This window comes from Eleginops maclovinus, chromosome 19, assembly GCF_036324505.1.
Source record: "Eleginops maclovinus isolate JMC-PN-2008 ecotype Puerto Natales chromosome 19, JC_Emac_rtc_rv5, whole genome shotgun sequence".
Taxonomy (NCBI): domain Eukaryota; kingdom Metazoa; phylum Chordata; class Actinopteri; order Perciformes; family Eleginopidae; genus Eleginops; species Eleginops maclovinus.
The window spans coordinates 20,178,528-20,197,977 of record NC_086367.1 but is presented as its reverse complement, the minus strand read 5'-3'; the positions used below and the strand labels follow the sequence as shown (position 1 = coordinate 20,197,977).

At 41.4% G+C, this 19,450-nt stretch overlaps 1 protein-coding gene across 3 annotated transcripts in view; it reads left to right on the top strand.

Moving 5' to 3' along the window:
• The first annotated feature begins 1,058 nt into the window (after window positions 1-1,058).
• The window catches only part of atrn (attractin), a 118,503-nt gene continuing 100,111 nt past the window's right edge, over window positions 1,059-19,450 (top strand). The window contains exons 1-5 of one of the 3 annotated variants that reach the window (XM_063908467.1): window positions 1,059-1,522; window positions 12,223-12,306; window positions 14,486-14,599; window positions 15,174-15,302; window positions 19,203-19,399. In XM_063908467.1, coding sequence (XP_063764537.1) covers window positions 1,290-1,522; window positions 12,223-12,306; window positions 14,486-14,599; window positions 15,174-15,302; window positions 19,203-19,399 — 757 coding nt within the window. In that variant the 5' untranslated portion in view covers window positions 1,059-1,289. The remainder of the gene's footprint in view (window positions 1,523-12,222; window positions 12,307-14,485; window positions 14,600-15,173; window positions 15,303-19,202; window positions 19,400-19,450) is intronic. The other 2 variants (XM_063908466.1, XM_063908468.1) reach the window with 2 other exon arrangements.

The following is a 19,450-nucleotide window of genomic DNA, read 5'->3' as shown; positions in this document are numbered from 1 at the left end:
GTTTGGTGTCCTTGGTGTGCAGTCTGTGGGTTGGAGGTGGGCAGTTTTGTTTTTTTTTGGTTTTGATTTACATCATTCTGACATTTATCACCTAAACTTCATTAGGGAAAAAAACACCAATGTTAAGACTTACATAAAACAGAAAAACATCTGTCTTTATCACCAGTCATATGAATAATTCACGTTGGTTTAGTGAGACTTTATATGGCTGTATGAAATATATATTCAGGGAACAGACTCAGTGGTTTATTACACAATCACACAACCTGAATCATGTGCTTTTGTAGATTTAACAAACACACACTGAGTCAAGAAATCATAGCAACACATTTGCAATGATGGTATAATGAAAATAAACAACAGCAGTTTTTATTCATTTGGAATATTTGTCTTAAGGCTCAAAAAACATTAATATTTATTCAATAATCAAATATTATGCTATGCAAATATTTTGTCAGCATCCAGATAAAATAAGTGTGTTTCTTCTCTGGATAGACAATTGTAAACTCATAGTAAAGAGAAGATATGAATAATAAAGTTAAACAAGAATTGGCCCACTGCTAGTATTTTTTGTTGATGTACAAATTAAATTCAACCAGAAAAGTATGTAGTTATTGGAGACCTTTGTATATAACATGTGTATATTTTATGAATACATATATTGGGACAAACAGTATCTTTACAGAAAAAAACCCAACGATTTTTAATAGTGAATTTACAAAAAAACAAAACAATTTTGCTCATTTTCAAAATAAAAGCACAAACCTTAAGGCAAGTTGAATACAGCAATACATATCCTTGTGTCTGAGTAGTGCAAAATGTATATACTAAATAATAATCATAATAATAATATTAATAACAATTATAAATATTATTTGAATAATTATAATACAACAATTAAAAAATATAAATACAAAAAATAATAATAATAATCTACTTGTAAGTGAAAACAAATATAAGGGAAGTACAACAATACTTATAAATAACTGGTCTTCAATTTATTAACGTTTAAAGTGTCGCGCGCACGGGTTGCCTCCCCCCGGTTGCGCATTTCCGTTACCATAACGTCACTTCTGGATGTCAATATGCGGCTTGGTGCGGCGCTGGGAAACGGAACCTCTGGGAAGATGTAAACCAAGTAACCGGAGAAGACCAGCCTCACCGAACACAACTACCGTTATCCCCTGGGAAACCGTACCTTAGGAACCAAACCGACTGGCTGCTCGTTTACTCGCTATCACCCGAAGCACCGTAGCTCTCTCCTTAAAGCAGCCATCTTTTGTGGGAGAATGTACGGGACGACGAGGCGGGCCTGCTCGGGCCGGGGCCGGAGCCTACTGATGCTGACAACCGCTCTCCTGCTCTCCGTTACCGGGCTGCTGTCCGGGCTGCCCAGCTCCACCGAGGCGAAGGAATGCGACAAACCGTGCTTGAACGGGCAGTGCAACAGCGCTACTGGAAACTGTGTGTGCTTCCCCGGCTGGGTAGGGGATCAATGCCAGCACTGCGGAGGGAGATTCAGGTACAGTGAGCACCATACCGCTGCTTCATCACCGAGAAGCTGTGCATGTCTGCTTTGTGCGAAGTGTTAGCTAGTTCAAACACTATCATTAAAGAGCGGTGCACACCTGAGACATCCAACGACTGCTGCTGCTGCTGCTGCTACTACCACCACTACTACTAGGCTGCTACTACTAATACTTCCAGGCTTTAGTGTCATGTTCAATGGTAACAGTGTAGTTCAGGCTCCTCCAAAAATGCAACGTGCTATACTTAACGAAATGAAATAGTGCACGAGAGATAATGGAGGGAGATTCAGAACCGTCATCTGCTTACCTCAGACAGAGGCTGTGCATGTCTGCTTTGTGCAAAATGTTAGCTAGTGCAGACACAATACATGCAGAGCGGTGCACACCATTATACTACTACTAATATTACCTGCAGTTAAAATGTCAATACATGCTACTTTGGATGCTAGTGATATGAATCTCTATTAGGGTCCACAAATTGTCATGTAGTCTGCCACATTTAATCCAAAAAGAGTGATACAAAATGAATGTCTGCACAAATCTCATGACTGACTTTACAAAGATTAAAAGGCTCTATTCTCATATGCACAATAGCTAGAGTGAAGTCAAAATGAAAGTATCAGGCTCCTCTTAAAATGCGACATACTATACTTAAGGAAGTAAAGTACTGATGCAAGATTTAAGTGTATACATGAAACAGACTTTAGCTGCTGCTAGTGGTGAGTTGGACAAGGGACTGTGTGAACCATAGGGCTGGAATGTTTTCTATTATGTCCAATCCTTTCGACATTGCGAAAACAGTGAAGCATTCCCAAAGAAGTCCCCAAGAGACCAAGAATATATCATGTCTGTTTCAACCACCATCCTTACAAATAACATGAAACGGAGAAAAGCAGCAACCACAGAATGTTTGGCATTTTTATAACAAAGAAAAACGAATCTCTTGGGCATTAATCGGCATTCATGCATTGCACTTGAACTCTTTGTTTCACTTTCAATGCTCTTTCACAACACAGCCAGGTATTAACTCCAATGCAGACGGGCCAGATCAAAGACTCATCACAAAACTGTAGCAAAATCAGCACTTACACCAAGAAAAAGAAGGAAAAGGGGACTATAACTTTTCGGTTTTAGCTCAAATTTGACTCAAACGAGGAAAGACTGATTTGTTGAAGATTTTCGGTGGTTCCTGTGGTTTTGGGTTTGAGGTCGATGAGCGTCTTTTGCTTGATGACAAGATTGGAGATGGAAATCCTGGGTAAGAATCAGCCTGTTTTCTGAAATAGAGCAGGTGAACGGATAATGTTTGTCCCCTCTCATGTCCAGATAACTCTTATCCACTAAAAGGACACAGCAGTTCAGGGTCAAAGCATTAGGAATATGTCTTTTTTTTTGTCTTGTCATCATGGAAAATTGTGAGAGATGGGAGGAAAGGTACCAATGTCCTCTCTTGCCCCATCTCTAGCTTTCTGTAGGTCTTCACCCTAATTTAGACCACGGACAGTGTCACTACTTTTCTGTGTAATGGCACTCGCAGAATGCAATTGAAAGGTGTCAAACATCAATTACTGAGAATATTCAGACAATCAGCGCTGCACATCTCGCTCTCTGCGCCCATTAAAGTGTCACTTCCCATTACTGGAGTTTGTGCTGGTGATTGTCTGCAGCACTTGATGACAGCTTTTCTAGATACAATCAGTGATGATTACTCTATTGGCCAGCTTATACGGGATTGCACATCCTTCCAAGAAAAACAACCACAATCATGTTCCCTGTTCTGTGTCATTTTGAGCCCCCTGAGGAGTTATACTTCTCACTAGTTGTTTATTGTTTTTTTACCCAGCATTGTGATGAGCTAGCATAAAACGTGTCCCTTCAGGGTGTTTCCTTGCCTAAATGTTTTTCTTTTAAGGGGATCATCCGGGGTGTTTTTCCCCCTGTTTTTAATATGATATTCTCTTGTCATGCTGTACTGCTTACTCAGAAATCGGTCACGGTTAAGGCAAAGGGAAGCTGGGAACTATTTCCACATTAGCACAGCTGACTTCTGAGCATATGTGAACAGGTGAAATGGATTCTGAATGGCTGCTGAGCTTCTAATGTTTCAGAACAGCGGGGATGAGTGCCCTCCGGATGAAAACGCTGGACGTGGTTGTGGTTTTAAAATCTAGGGGGGCGTTGCACTCCAGTATTTATTGAAAAGTCTATCACTGTGGGAAATCATCACCAGCTGCATCCTGGGTAACATGGTGGCTCAGTGTTGGCAGGAAAGTACCCGGTTCAAGTGGAGCTTAAGGGCTGCCATCGGGGATTTTAATTATGAATAATAATAATGAAAACGCTTTATTTGTATAGCACTCTTCATACACTGGGTGCAGCTCAAAGTGTGTTATCAACCAGGCACGTCACAAATTGAAAAGAAATGAAATTCAAGTCAAACATTAAAACTGTTTTGCACACATGCAGCATAGAAACATATAGGAGGTAATAAGGGTGTGATAATAAAACAAGTAGAATAAAATAGAAACTGTTAATGACAGATAACCCTCTCAGTAGAACAAAGGAAGACAGAAGGAAGAAATACAATTAAATGATAAAATCAATCAAATAAATAAAAGGAAAAAGGATTAAAAGAGCGATTAAGAGGGTCGTGAATGAAAGTGAATCTAAAAATAATGCCTTCAGCTGTTAAAAATGTATGTCTGGAAAATAAAAGCTATAATAATGTCCATCAAAATTGTAATAATTGCCTCTACAGTATGATTTGAGAATTCAAATGGTTAGACATTTTACTTTGATCTGTTAAGTACATTTTGCTTTCTGTCAGGTGATAGAGCTGGGTGTCGAGGGGTTTGGCCTTTCATTTCAGAGTTAGCTGTTCAATCCCAACTTATTCTTACATGTCTAAGTGTCCTTGAGAAGGTAGCTGAACCCAATTGCTCCTGGTTTGTGCCTGGAGGGAAATGTAAACTGGTTTGTAGGAAGGAATTATGTTTCCAGTTCAGTCAGTGTCTTAATATTTGTTACCTTAAGACAGAAACCAGAAAAGGCCTGGGATCTACTGGATAAGTTAATACATGATGTAGTTGATTGATTTTTAAAAACACTCAACAACATTTCTGAGGAAGGATTTCATTTTCGGGGAAACATTGTTTGGGTCCAGCTTCTCAAACTTGAACATCGTGGGATGTTTATCTCTGCTTTTTATGAAGGTTGAATATCTTTTGTCTGCAAGGATAGTTCTTTCAGACACCAGACAATTAAAGCCCAGGAGTGTGGAAAACTGTAATTGGTATCTTTCATTATTTCCTGACATTTTGTGAACTTACAAACAAAATGAAAGTTGCAGTTTTCTTTAACTATCAGTAGACTTCCTGCCTCAGCTGCTGGCCCTTAAAGCCGCGGTTAGTCAACCAAAGATAAAAAGTCTCTGTGGGGATTATTAAAGTGGAACTTTGACTTTGTCTCTGGCTATTAAGTGTTCTCCTCCTACTTCTTTCACAAGCAGCAGAGCAGCATTTAATTGTCTGTGTCTTTTCTAAAGCTCTCATGTGTCAGAGACGTGTGAAATGGAACTCTGTCTTTTCTCCTGTCGCAGGAGTTGGTGCTGCGTGTCTGCTGGAGGAGTGATGGTGTGACCCTGAACTCCACTAACAACACAGCAGGGCTCTGACACCACACTGTAACGTTCAGCAGCTCCGGCTCTGTGTACAGCATTATCAGTGTCGGTCTAATCATCATTAAATGGAACAGTAAACTCTCAGCTCTGTGATAGAAGCTCATGTGTTGTTTTGTTGCCGCGGTCAAAGGGCCTATCATTTTTTGGGGGAGAGCCTGTGGTCCGAGGCCGTGTTTAGCATACAGACAATGCTGCCATACAAGGCTGGCTGAATGCGGGTAAAAGCAGCCTTCTGTGGCAGGGTCCTGCCAAGATGGAGTCCATGCCACCCATGAGGGCCCAAGCGGGGGCGGGGGGGGGGTTGTTTGGTTGTTTTCTCAAAGGCATACGATTTTTTTCCTCATCCTAGGAGATTTCCACTTCTCTTTCCCGTGGGACTCTATTAGTAGATTTGGTCAGGGATAATCAGGCAAAATAATTCAAACCAATACCACAACATTAATATAAATATGTTCCTGATATATCCGTATGGCAAATGCATGCAAAATGAAGTTGTCCAATACCCAAATAGAAAAGAAAACACCACATATCACTCTTCTAGCAATATCTGTGACAATTACCTTTTGGTTTTATTCATTTACATTCAAGATCTATCCCTCTCTCGAAGATCTCACTAATACAGAGGGACTATTTCTTCGGTACAAAGGGATTCCAATGGATGTTTCTGTTGAATTTGTGGGAATCAGTTGTTCTTTGGTTGTCCTGAGTACTTTTTCAAGCATTTGATGAAAGGAAATGTTGGCAGAGAAAAATGGGAGGAGCCAGTTTCGCTGTTAATGTTGGGGAGTGTTGCCATCAGGCTGAACAGTTCCTGATGTTTATGCTCGGAACAGATTATGGCACAAAGGGGGGCTTTTTCCTACAGTCCTGGCACAGGGATTCCCAAAAACCCGGGACTCTTTACACTTTTTGTATTTGTATGGCAGGGAGCTTTTAACTTTCCCATTTTTTTTGTTGTAGCATTGCGGTGTTAGCTTCCTTAGCATGATCATGTCTTGGCCCCCTACTCCACCAATTTGAATGAATGTATTTGTAGCTCTGTGCCAACTGAAACAGTAATTCATGTTCCTGCTCAACTTTTATTGCACACAGATGGTTCATGTTTACACGCTCCCACAGTTTCCGTTATGCTATCACCTGTGTCAGGTAATCTGCCGTCGCTTCAAGCTCCCGCCTTAAATCTTCCAGTAAAGCCACACAGGGCATTGTTGACATCCATGTTTTCTAGCTAGCAGATGTTTCTCCTTCCTGCCTTTTCCTAAAACATTATCATATCTCTCAATCAGTTAACACCAACAACTGTCAGTCAGTGGAGAAGCCTGAAAGCATCACCCATGTAGTTGAGCCTCTGTGGGAGCGCATGGTGGAGACCTGCTCTTATTATCGTTCAATATGGACATGACCCTAATACTGCCAGTCGTGTTTGCATGTTATTTTGTTCAAATAGGATTATCGCCAACATGATGCCATTATAAACTGTAAGTTATTAGTAAGTCACAAACTAAAGTCATACCTGTCATGTTTAATCTATATCATTAGGAACCACATTGTTAAACACTATTTCATCCCCTGATGCTGTACAGATCCGTCCTAAGATGAACTGTTGTTTGGGTTTGTTCAGTCTCACCTCTCTCTCCGTAGTATTGTCTCTGTGAGCTCTGCTTATTAGTCCTCATCCGTCCTCCGGTTCTGGGAGCAGTTTGAGCTGAGCGGCCAGTCTGCCCTCTGCAGAGAGTAATGGCCCCCACCGCTGCTCCACTGATTTATTCTTTGTTTTTAGCTTACTGATGCAGAGGCAGAAAAGTTTGCCCCGTTCCGAGTCAAAGACGGACTTTAGGAAGTTTTACAGCTTGGTACTGGATGGATGGATCTGCTAACACACGTACAGAAACACTGTGCTTTGCTGAGATGGCCGTGACGCTATTTCAAACATCTGAATGTCCCCACTGAAGTCTTTCAAGGTGGCATCAGTACGTCATTGAACCTCACTCATCGCAACTGCTGGTGTTTTCCCTCTCCTGTGGTGTGTTTTTATAGGTAATTATGCATGTAAATGGTATGGACAGGAAAACATCCCAAAGATTCTCCCCCTCCCCTGCCAGAAATGCCTGGATTGGACTCCTTTGTTTACTACCTCAAGATGGTGACATCATTACACAACACTTGCACTTCTATTGGCTAGCGCTCCAATATATTGTACGTGATAGGCTAAGGGGGCGGGACATCTTTAAGTGGTCGACCAATAATAAGATAGCCGGCCAGCTACCCAATCAGAGCAGACTGGGCTCTGGTTTCAGACAGAGGGTGAAAAGAGGTGCAGCACAGGCAGTATGAGAAGAGCTTTTTGCACATTTAAAGCATGGAAACCAAAACCTTGACTTTAGTCCAACATTTGAAATGCATCTCCTTAAGTTCGAGAAGTGATCGTGTTTGGTATAAACTGCACTCAGCTTCTCTGTGATGCTGGAAATCAAAGGAGAGCATTTTGTTTGTGCAGATGAGATGTATCTGCAGGGTGTGAGTGGAGATGGGAGGCTTTTGATAAAAGAATACATTAGAGTAGATTAAAAAGCTCTCTTCATATTGCAACCTTAACTCAAACTTAACCCCGAGGTGTGAAAGCACAGTGACTTGGAACACAGCCACCGGCTCATAATTACACGTTGTGCATGTTTTGGGCACGCAGCCTTTTGTAGACTTTTGTTGCCGGCCATGTTGGTTTCACAGCTCACCTCCTCCTCCTCCGCGGCTGCTGCTGATATTATCTATGTATCTCTTTAACAAACATCAACATGGGAGGATAGCATCTTTGTTATTGATTATGATTGATGCTTATGAGCGCAGTTATTGTGCAACACACTCCTGATGGACCCGGTTCGTAAAAATAATCATTAGATATTAAAGAATGCTTCTTCCTGCTAACGTGTAACATCACGTGAGGTTATCTAATCATTTTCACCACTCAATTGAGATGTAACGTACTATAAAAGTGTAATTTCTTCCCAGAATATTCCCAAATTGATTTAAAATCTCATATCGGCATATCTCATATTCACTGAGCTCAGACAGTCTGAAGGGAAAAGCCCCCCCCCTCACTGTCTCTCTGCCACTGAAAGGGCTGTAGTCACCTTTCAATGAGAAATCATGTTTGCTCTGCTCTCGTGCTGTGCCACTTTGCCATTTGCAGAGCACTTGTCCGAGCTGCAGGGATAGCTCTGTTTGCAGAGAGAGAGAGCTGTTGCTGAGAGCTCTGATATCAGTCTGCTGACAGGAAGTGTAGGCGCTGGCTCGCTAATGATTCATCTCGGGACCTTTTTAATGTGGACATGACTGTCGTTTTAGAAATATGTTGTCTAATATATTCATTACGTACAAGACGGGTCGAAGAACTCTAATAATGTTTTTGAATGGAACTTAACCCCAAATCACTTCCACTTGAAAGCATTTTTTACCAAAATCCCCCCAAACCTTTTTCAGATCATTGAACAAAATGTATTTTTTAAGTCACTGCTTGAAAGTTGCTTCACATGGAAAATATGTTTTCAAAATAAAAGCACTTATTATGAATTAAATCACACTTACATGTATTTACAATTAAAATGATAATCTATTGCAATAAAACATGTATTTTATTCGCTTTGATCGATCTTTGATAATTGAAATTGATTTTTTTTTTACATTTGTTATTGTTGGACGCGAGTCAAAAGCTTATAGTAAGCTTTGGAAATGTTTGGTGGTTTTAGTCCAGTTTTCTCTTCTAATGTTGGTCCCCCAGGTACAGATGGCTGCCTCTTCACTATAACAACATGAAGGTGCTGTTAGGGTTTTACTGCCTCATGTAAATGGCCGTAATATATATCTGTATTTGTCTGAGACGAGATGTTATCACGCTCTTCATGCTGTGAGCTTTATCGTGTGCGTTTTGATTATCATTTTTAGGTTTTTCTACAGTCAGCAGAAACTTGTCTTTCCCAAAAATCAGTCCACATTGTTCTGGATAATCTCGGGACCTTATTAGCACCTGTTTTGAGTGGAACAGTGCGAGTCCTTTGGTGGATGGTGTGTCGAGTTCAGGGGAGATGAGGGTACTGTTTGTCTGTTCACAGAGTCCCTACAGGCCCGGGCTGCATTATCACCCAGAGATCTGTGATTACACTGTTAGTGTACTGTTAGTTAACCGCTGGGACCTGCTGTGAGGAGAAGAAGTGGGTGAAAGTACTCTCAAACAGTGAGCCAGCGATACTCGGAAAAGCCTCCTGTGTGGTTTGAGTGTGAAATCAGGTAAAGATTAACAACACGTTAAGTTTTTGGTGGTTAAACTGATACTCTGACTCCAAGTCCATCTATCCCGGTGATAGCAGAGCAGCGCTGTTGCAGTATGGAGTCATAATTCTGGCCCGTACAGTTGTCGTTAACTTAACAACACACACCCTTGGCCCTGGACTTGGAGCCCACTCAGCTGGGCTATCGGCCCACACCTCTGCAGCTATGGTTGCAGGCGAAAGTTTTCAATAACAAGAAGTATCAGCACATTTGTTGCCTGGATGCCAAAATCAACTCTGTATGCAACGCTCGACAGGGATCACAGCAGAGCGTTCCGAGAATATCCATTTCCTGCTGAAGTTGTGAAAGATTACATCTGGTTATTAAGTGGAGAGAAGTAAATGTTAAACTTTATAAAACAGTTTCTGTGGATTGTTGCGAAGTGGCATGAGCACTCGATGTGGACAAAGTCAATATTTAGGCAGAATGATGTCATGCCTCATTAAGGTGATGTTTTGAAGTATTTCCACAAAATAAACTAAATGAGTGTGCAGGACAAGCTGTGCAACGTTTAGGATTTGTGTCAAAAAACAACTAGTTGGATGAGTAAAGAGGCCCTATTGTGCTTTTTGGGGTTTTCCATTTCCTGTAGTGTCTTTTTTTATAGGTTTCTATGTATGTCAATGGTCTGCAAAGGCTAAAATCCCAAACTGGCCAGTCAAAGGACATTTCAACACAAGGCAATTCCAAGTGCTTTACAGAAAACATTAACCAATGAAGAAATAGTGCAGCAGAAACACATTATTAATGACTTTAAAGTTCATTAAAGCCAAAAGAACACACATTAAATAAGCTTAAATAGAATAAGAATTGTCTAAAACAAAGTGACAATGCAATGTAGGATATGAAAAGTTATTTGATTGAATAGACGGTGGTGGCAAAAAGAAAAGTCTTCTTGATCTTGAAGATAAAAGAAGGTGACAGTTTAAGTGGACCTGCAGTTTGTGGGTAGTGTGGAGGAGAATCCTCTGAAGTTGGGTCAGATGTCTTCAAGATCCTCACAACACTATGTCACTAACACTTCAACAAAATCAACAGTCAAGAGAGTTCCAACAGAATACAGTTTACTGAAAATTCAACGGAGTACAGCAAACACGAGTCAGGTCCACGGAGTCGACTGTTTTCACAATATTCAAGCTCATATTTCTACACGTTTCTTATCAGTTGTTTCACTTTCATGTATGTCTCTCTGAATGTGTGTGTATTCTACCTCTCTTTCAGCCCAGTATCAGTCCAATTAGTGCAGTATCGGGTGATGTCAGGCACCAGGACACTCAGTTTTGATCTTAGCTGTCTCCAATACCTAAGAAGTTGTTTTGACATTTTGACCTAGGTCCATTTTTAATAATGTCCCGACCGTGCTATCCTTCTACTGTCTCCGTCTCTCATAATCGCTATTCCTTGGTTTTAACCTTTATTTCTCAATGTCTTGATTAATGTTATTATATAATTTGTCTATTGAGCATAATATCTAAACTGTGCTTTTTCATGTTCAGTTTTGACAGAAAGCCCACTAACTAACCCTTAACCATCTACAGTGTTCATTTCAAACCGTTCCCTGTGTTGAATATGATCCTAAGAAGCCCTTCCCTATTGTTGACAGGGTAATGCAGAAATCTGTCCCTCTGCAGCTGGCGAGGGGGGGTTCTGCAGACTTTAGCACCAAGTGGTGCTGAGAGACTGTTTTGGAAGCGGATTGTGACTGGGTGTGTTTAGAGAGTCATTGCTCCCTGAGACCTCCATGAGTAATGATGTGATCTGTGGCTGCATGTAAGCCCCCCCCCCCCGTGTAATTCAGCTGCTCTCTGCTGTGTCATCAGGCAGGAATTGATCAGGCAATAACAGGCCCGGCGCCGTGCTCAACCATAAGTCTGTGTGGGGCTGTCCGTCGGGGTGTCTGCCTCAGATAATAATTTGCAGTGAGCTTTAATCATTCTCAGCCCCGGAGCTGAGCTTATTTACCGTTCGCTCCACCGCCGCCAGGCTGCATTAAAGGAAACCTGAAGTTAGTGTTTACCTCCCTCTCTCGATCCATCTCTGCTGACACGCTCCTGTGTAAAAACGCTGCGTGTACTCATTTTCTGCAAAGCTACTACACAATTATTCTTAGGAACAACTACAAGTATTTATATAATTCAGTATTTTAAAGATAGATCATTTATATATTCAAACAGATATGAGTATTGCAAATTTTACTCAACTAACGTTCTATCCTTATCGATTTAACTGTTTATTTTTAGTGAATTCTTCTAAATGTAGTGTCTACAACATGTCATAAGAAGGGAGAATTGTCCTGTCTGACAACATCATAAATAAACCGAAGTTACAATGCTAAATTGTCAACATGCTACCAAGAATTTCTCATCATTTCAGCACACAATGGGCCTACAGCAATGCTAGCGGCTCTGTGAGGATTTTAAATCTTTAGCTTTTGGCTTAATTCTAACATCAGCATGCTAACTGTGTAGCTTTAAAGCTTGCCTCCTTTTCATATTGTTGATTAAACACCTTTGGGAGTTTCAGTTCAGTACCAAACATGTTCTACGTACAGATGGTTGTCACTATGTTAAAGCACAGTGATTGGTTTTGAGGATTCAGGGGTGTCCACCAGGTACTGTGGGATTTCAGCTTGTTGGGAATGAAACTTGCTACATTTTCATTTGTAACCTTGTTCTATCTTCTTTCTCTCAGGTTGACGGGGCCCTCCGGTCACCTGACTGACGGTCCAGGAAACTACAAGTACAAGACCAAGTGCACCTGGCTCATCGAGGGACAGTAAGTAGGAAGCAAACACAACACCAGGAGGGGGAATACCAGCACATTACAACAATTATGCTACTCTAAAAAATTACATTTTGACTAATTACTCAGTTAGTGAGGGAGTTTTGAGTATCTATTTGTATCATATCCCTAAAATTATGGGGTGAAAAGTAGATTCTATCATGGTTTATTAATGCATTTATAGTGGTAGATGCTGCGTGACCCCCTAAATACAGCTGTAAGGCATGCAAGCAAATATATTTTTGACCGTAGTTAAAAAAGGTGGTTTTTGAGACGCCAATAATACAGATTAAAGTGTTTTATTTGTTGTGATTTTCTAAACGATATCATCTTTTATCATTCATTAAGACTTTTAAATAAGGAGCTATTGTATATTCCCCCGCTGCGGGACAAATGAAAGAATGATTGGATCATACGACTGATGACAAATCTACTCAACTGGAATCTGCTTCTTAAATAGAAAAATACTTGAATGTCAAAGAGGAATTATGAATAAAGCTTTTCACTACAGCCGTGCCAGACAGTATGCACATGTTTGCTTAAGCGCCTCAATTATTGTAAAGAAAATGCACAAGAACAACCTACGCATCGAGTCTCTTCAGTAGCCAGAGGAAAGTCCGCAGATACTCCACATGAGACGATTCCCTCTCATTGATTTCATCCATTAAATCAGTTTCTGCCATTTTGAAAAAAGAGGCTGCAGAATTGATAACCCGGAGACAGCTGAGGGATTGATTGTGAAAAACGAAGCTGCGGGTCAATAATTCAAGGGTGCTCATAATGATCGTAACAAACACACAGTCTGCACTGCAGTCCTCTGCTGAGAGACCCTCCAGCACCAGGAGTTTACACCACCCTGAAGCTGATGGATGAAAATGAACAGCAAAGTAACTGTGAGGAATCCAATACTCCTTCTCTATTGTTTTAGTCAGCATTACCAAGCGACAGAGTATCGATTCACAGCCATGGTTCTTATTTTTTTTACCCGGCAGCCCTTCGGAACCATAAACTCTCTGATCGCATTTGCATTTTAGGCATTTGGCCAACTTTCATTCGTGAGGAAGATTAAACACGAGTGGTTTTTCTCGAGGCTCAGGAGGTCACGGTCATGTTTCCTTGGACAGGACGTGTGGATGTTTCAGGGACTTGAACCTCTGACCTTCCTGTTCCTGAATGGCTTCTGTAATCGCAATCGTTCAGCGTTTTCATTACATGCTAATGGCGCTTTGATATGCTTTCTGCAGACCTCTCAGCACGAGGTTAATGCAGTGGCACATGCAGCATATGCATCAGGATGACAGGAGTATTTTATCGCCTCGTACATACATTCACTCAGAGCTCTCCCCGCCGTTAAGTGCCTGCCGTGGCCTAAAGTGACTTTACAAGTACAATAAAGCCGTGTTTATGGGGAGCAGAGTGATTTAGAAGAGGGGTTTCTTTGTCAGATATCTCCAGTTACTCTTTCGTTTTTGAATCATTATTCACCGGTCACAAGCTTTCTTTTTCTAACCCGACCTCGGGGCTGCTCCTCCGTCTATTCCTCCTCGAGGGGAGGGTGGACGAGCCGCTCTGCGCTTCAATAAATCAAATTGTAAGGAGAAAAATGTGACCATTCATAATATTTCCTGTACATCTTGTACCCTGAAAGTAGAAAATAATCTAAGTAGGCCTTTGTGTGATTCCCTCCACTTTTGAATGATTTAATTTTGCCATTTTAATCAAATTTAGAGCAGAGATATTTTCAAGAATCTCATGAATGTCTTCAATCAAAAACTGATTCAACAAGCTTTCCTTTGTCCTGTTTGTCTCCCTGCTGTACTGTAAAGCTCACGGTGGTTGATTCATTCATATTGCACAGTTCAGTGTAACGTACCATGTCTACTACTTTATTGTCAGAGCTGGGATTTACTTTCATTAATGTTACAAATCATCAATGAGAGCTAGTTTTTTCTGTGATTAATGCAAATATAGAGCTAATGTAGGAGGAGATCACCCCCTGACAAGTGAAGTTCACTCGTTCACTCAAGTTGGTGCATATTAAACCCTCTGCAGTTAGCGGAAGAATCACTATCACATCTGTATGCAAAATGTTTGATTTAATTTGTATGGGCCAGCCCACTGTAAGTCTCATACAGAAGTTCTCATGCTCTTCCTCTCTGTGTTTGTGTTCCAGGCCCAACACGATACTCAGACTACGGTTTAACCACTTTGCCACTGAATGCAGCTGGGACCACCTGTACGTGTACGACGGAGACTCAATCTACGCCCCCCTCCTCGCTGCCTTCAGGTACGTCTGCTGTGGGGTTCACTGCAGTCTCTCGTACAAGTAGCCTCTGTGCGGAGTAGATGTCCTGAAAATGTTGTTTTTTAAGCACTTTCAACATGAATCAGTCAGGAGAGGATTTATTTGATATTTAGATATTAAACATTGAATAATTCCGGCATTTCCTTGCTTCCATACAATATTATTACCTAAGCAAGCAACCCTTCGCCTCCATTTTTGGAGTGGCGTGCATAAAGTTGGCTGTTTTTAAGGCGGATACTCTATCCTGCCATTTGTACAGGAAGTAGCTGATTGGACTGGCTTATCTAAAGGGAAATCTGCCTTATCTCTCTTATTTTTAGAAAATGAGTCAACAAGTGCTGGTTTAAATATTCATTTCTGTTCCTCAGAATGTTTCGTCTGAACAGAAAAGCGTGTTTGACGGTTGAGGAGAAAACTGTAAATAGAAAATATACGTTTATGCACACAGTCGTGTCCCCTTCAACAACATCCTTAGCTTTTATGCATATCAGTGTAGGAGTTCTGTATATGTATAAACGACAATCTGTTAAATTGAATGTGTGTGTTGTTGTTGCAGTGGTCTGATCGTGCCGGAGCGTTACGGGAACGAGACGGTTCCTGAGGTGGTGTCTCAGTCCGGCTACGCCCTGCTGCACTTCTTCAGCGACGCTGCCTACAACCTGACTGGCTTCAACATTTCCTACAGGTGAGGGAAGAACAACACTTTAAATTCCCTGTTGGTTTCATTCTCAAAAGGAAAGTGCAATCAGTTTTTAGCATGCAATCAAAGCAGCTTTCTAGAGGCTCATCTCCACTCACAGGTCGCTTCTCCGAATATTGTCTGGGTTTTGAAATCTAAGTTGTGATGGCAGCATATTAATTAGCTCCTAATCCTCTTGAGTCTGTGGAGCTGCAGGCCTCAGGGTCCACACGTGCATCCATGATGGCGTCAGTCACCGGATGAGAGTATCTGCTAAATGACAAACATGTCACCGCTCAGCCGAGACCCTCTGTTCAAATCATTCCTCAACAAATCAGAACCCTTCACATCCTTCTGTGGAACGCTGACACAGCTATCACTCTCTGCACCGACACAGCTGTCTGACAGTTGGGCTGGTGCAGGCTATGTGCTGCAATATGTTCCTGTTGCAACACTTGCAAGTTGGTTGCTTAAGTACTTTAGTTAAATACAATTTGAAAGTACTTTTTATGCTACTTTATTTCTGCTGCTCTACACTTTGAAACCCTGTATTATACGTTTTACTCCACTGCATTTATCTTACAGCTTACTAGTTGCTTTATTGATCAAATACAAAACATACATATTATATGTCCTCGAGATTGAACTTAAGGGGAGATGTTTAATGTTTAATTATGTTTTGTGTTACCTTAAAAGAAAAGTAAACTAAAAAAAGTAAGCTGGAAAACTTACACATATACATTCAGACTGAGTGCATATCAAAACATTTAAATTCTATAAACCAAGTTATATTTTTATGTATTCTTCGGGTTAATTTGAGGTCAAGATTAAATGTATAACCTTTCCTTGTTAAGAGCACTTTTTCCCATCTTGCTGTTTTGAATGATGACCAAACACCAGCAAAAAAGTGCAGCTTCACTCCCGCCATGGTGTTCATTTCCACATGATGTCCTCTTTTCTTGTGATTTTTCTAATCCAAAACGTCTAGACATGACATCAGCTTTTCAGAATCCAGTTTTTACTTCACAACAGCAAAAAACCAACCTTTTTGCAGATCAGTGAGCAGGGAAAATACAATCGGATGAATTCCCATGTATTCACAACAAACTATCACCCCGACTAATGTATTCTTATTATCCTAATCTGCTAAAGATCTACCTGTACACACCAGTATACACACAGATAGATAGATGCAGCTTCACACGTATCATAACGAGCCAGACATGCTGTTTTCCCCAAGCTGGCTCAAAGGGAAAAGTCTTCTAAATTCAAAATGAAGCTTGTCCGTTCCCAACGTCTGAAAAGGACACAATGGGCCCCTGCGTTTTTCCCAGCTCATTGGTACCGTCACCATAGCGATGGGATTGAAGTTTGGTTGCGAAACACAGAGTCGGATGAAAGCGAGGTGCCCCCGGGCCCCCTGTTCTTTGGTGTCTCCGAGAGGTGGAGGAGCGGAAACATCAGACCACGAGGCTGCCCAAGGAACATGAAAGACTGACGAGGGCCTTCATGTGGCGGCTGTCTTGCTCCCGAAACACTTTCCTCTCCCTCCTGCAGACAAACATCCCTCTTCAGTCTCACCCTAATGGATAATCATCTGCTGAACTTTTGACATGTTTTACGCTTGTTATAAAACACACTGTCGTGTACACAGTTAGAGGTAAGTCTGGCGATATTCTATACTTTTATGGTTCACAGAAGAACACCAAAAACCAAGAATGAAAAATCAAGTATTGTTCAAGAATCCAGTGCCTGACATGGCTCAGTTCGGCTTTTAATTAAAGCTAGTTTTATTCAGTCCTGGGTTTAAGGACTTCTATTGCATTATTCACAAAGGGGGTCAATTGGATTTTTGTTTTGTTTCATTGTGAAGCTCTTTGTGTTACCTTTTGTGTTTGAAAAGATCTCTATTAATAACATTCAATCAATTTATTCATCTCTTTCCTGTGTGCCATTGAGCTCCATTGTTCTACAAAAGCTATTAAACTCAATCAATGAGCCGCACTGTTTACATGGACCCTTATTGTTATTCCTCATACAGGATGCTGCTCCTGTAAGTGCTCACTAAAGCCCCAATGTGGACTAACCTTGTTGGAGTAGTGTTTGATCAAATCTGTAGCGCCCAGGCATTTTACAAAATGACACAGCTCTTATTTAAATTAAAGTATACAGTATATTTGTGACCTATTTTTAAAGATGTGCTGAGTCAGTAGGAACCAATGGGCTGAGAGCAAAAGAGGTAACAGGAAGTTCTTCTACTTAAACACTGACAGATGGACTCATAGTGTTGGTTTTGGTCTTTTTATGGGATGGATTAACAAGAAGAAAATGTAGAATAAAGCCAACCTTTGCCTTCAACATAAATACCTGAAGTTGCTTTAATTTTTAGACATTTTTAAACATTCGGCTGGTTGTTTTCCCCCAGATTTGCAGGCTCATTGCACAGTCACTAAGTGTCTTTGCCCTAAATATGTAGTATGGGATTTGGCCAGGTGAAGTAAATTGCGGGCAACATCTGAGTCCTGATTATTGATTATAAACAAACCTGAAATATGCAATCTTTCCTCTAATTTCTGCCATTTTTAAACCCAACAGATTTATTCCAATACAAAAGATGCTCTTGATACAGGATGTGCTCATAGAGAATGAAATCAACTACAGGATAACTGCAGTTTTCAAAGATTCTGTGCATCGGTCAAACCTACGGAAAAAATCCAACAAATGATTTTCGATGTCTTGTACAGCAGTCATTTAAGCTGTTTTCTAACTGGTTCCTCTCAGCATGATCTGTTACACCCTGTTTATACAACTTGCTGCTGGATAACAAGTCAAAAGTAATGTTGCACATCCCCTTTTTTTTTTACTTCTGCACCACGGAGAGTTGCACCTTAACAGGAAGAGAGTCATCCTCTCTGTTCCTGTTTGTGCTGACACATGAAATATTGCTTAAGCTGAAAAAAGCTACCAAAAGGAGATCATTGTGATATAATCATCACTTCTTTTTTTTAATGTCATGTGACTCACAGGTCCTTGTCACTCTTGGTCGTTTGTAACTGGACATTGCTCATTTAAGAATACCAATTGAAGTTGTTGTGAAACTTGTTTTGATGTGTTGAGGTAAAAAAAGGCAGTATACCTTTTATAGCCTGCCTTCACCGTAACACATTCACGTCTCGCCCTCTTTTTATGGTTGTTCTTCGTAACAGCCATTAACCTTGAGCTGTGTCTCAAACTATGCTGTGTTAGGTTGTTAATTTTGAGGGAGTTGTGCTTAGAAATTCATTAAAAAGTCCTTGAATTTGATGTGAAAGAAGGTGTGGGAACCCCGTTATGATATTAACGAATGTATTGATGTTTAACTACCAAAAAACAAAATGTACAGATATTCTGTCACTGGAAAGAGCGTGTTTCGCTGGTTCCAGCTGTAGTTTTATGATGTTTGTATGTCCTGATTTGTTTGCCACAAAATGTGTCCCTTGGGTGCAAACAGATAAGCTCATTATGCACAACATAAAGGTTGTGTTGGGAGACACGGAGAGCGTCGGCATTGCCGTTTCACTGGAGTTCGGGGGAGTTTACCATCTGCTCTCCGGTGCCTGGGGTGACTTTATGTCTGCCGGTTACCTCTGCCTCTAGCTCGTCGCTGTTTTTAGTGCTGGCGAACCCTCTGAGATGAATGACAAGTGTCGAGGCAGGCACTCGCCCGACTGATGAGAGAGGAAGATGCCAGGAACAATTCCTTCTGCTGACTTGAGGGCTTTAAGCCGGCAGACAGCTGGGGAGCTGCCTGCACAAAAGCAGATGTAACCCAGCCGCTGAAATGTGTCCCTGATGTTTTATTCAGAGTGTGTATTTCACTCAGGAATTCTCACCCTCTCTGTTTCTTCCTCCCCTTCTTCCTCCCAGGGTGAATACATGTCCCAACAACTGCTCCGGCCGCGGCGAGTGTCTTGTGAACGACGCCACGGGCGCGGTGTACTGTGACTGCGAAGAAAACTGGAAGGGGGCGGCCTGTGACGTCCCGTACTGCCAGGCTGACTGCGGCTTCCCCGAGAGAGGGCAGTGCCAGGACAAGGTGTGCGTCTGCACCACCGGATGGCAAGGTGGGCCGACACTGCGGCAGAAACTCTCCCTGAGGCGTGACCTCGTTGTCT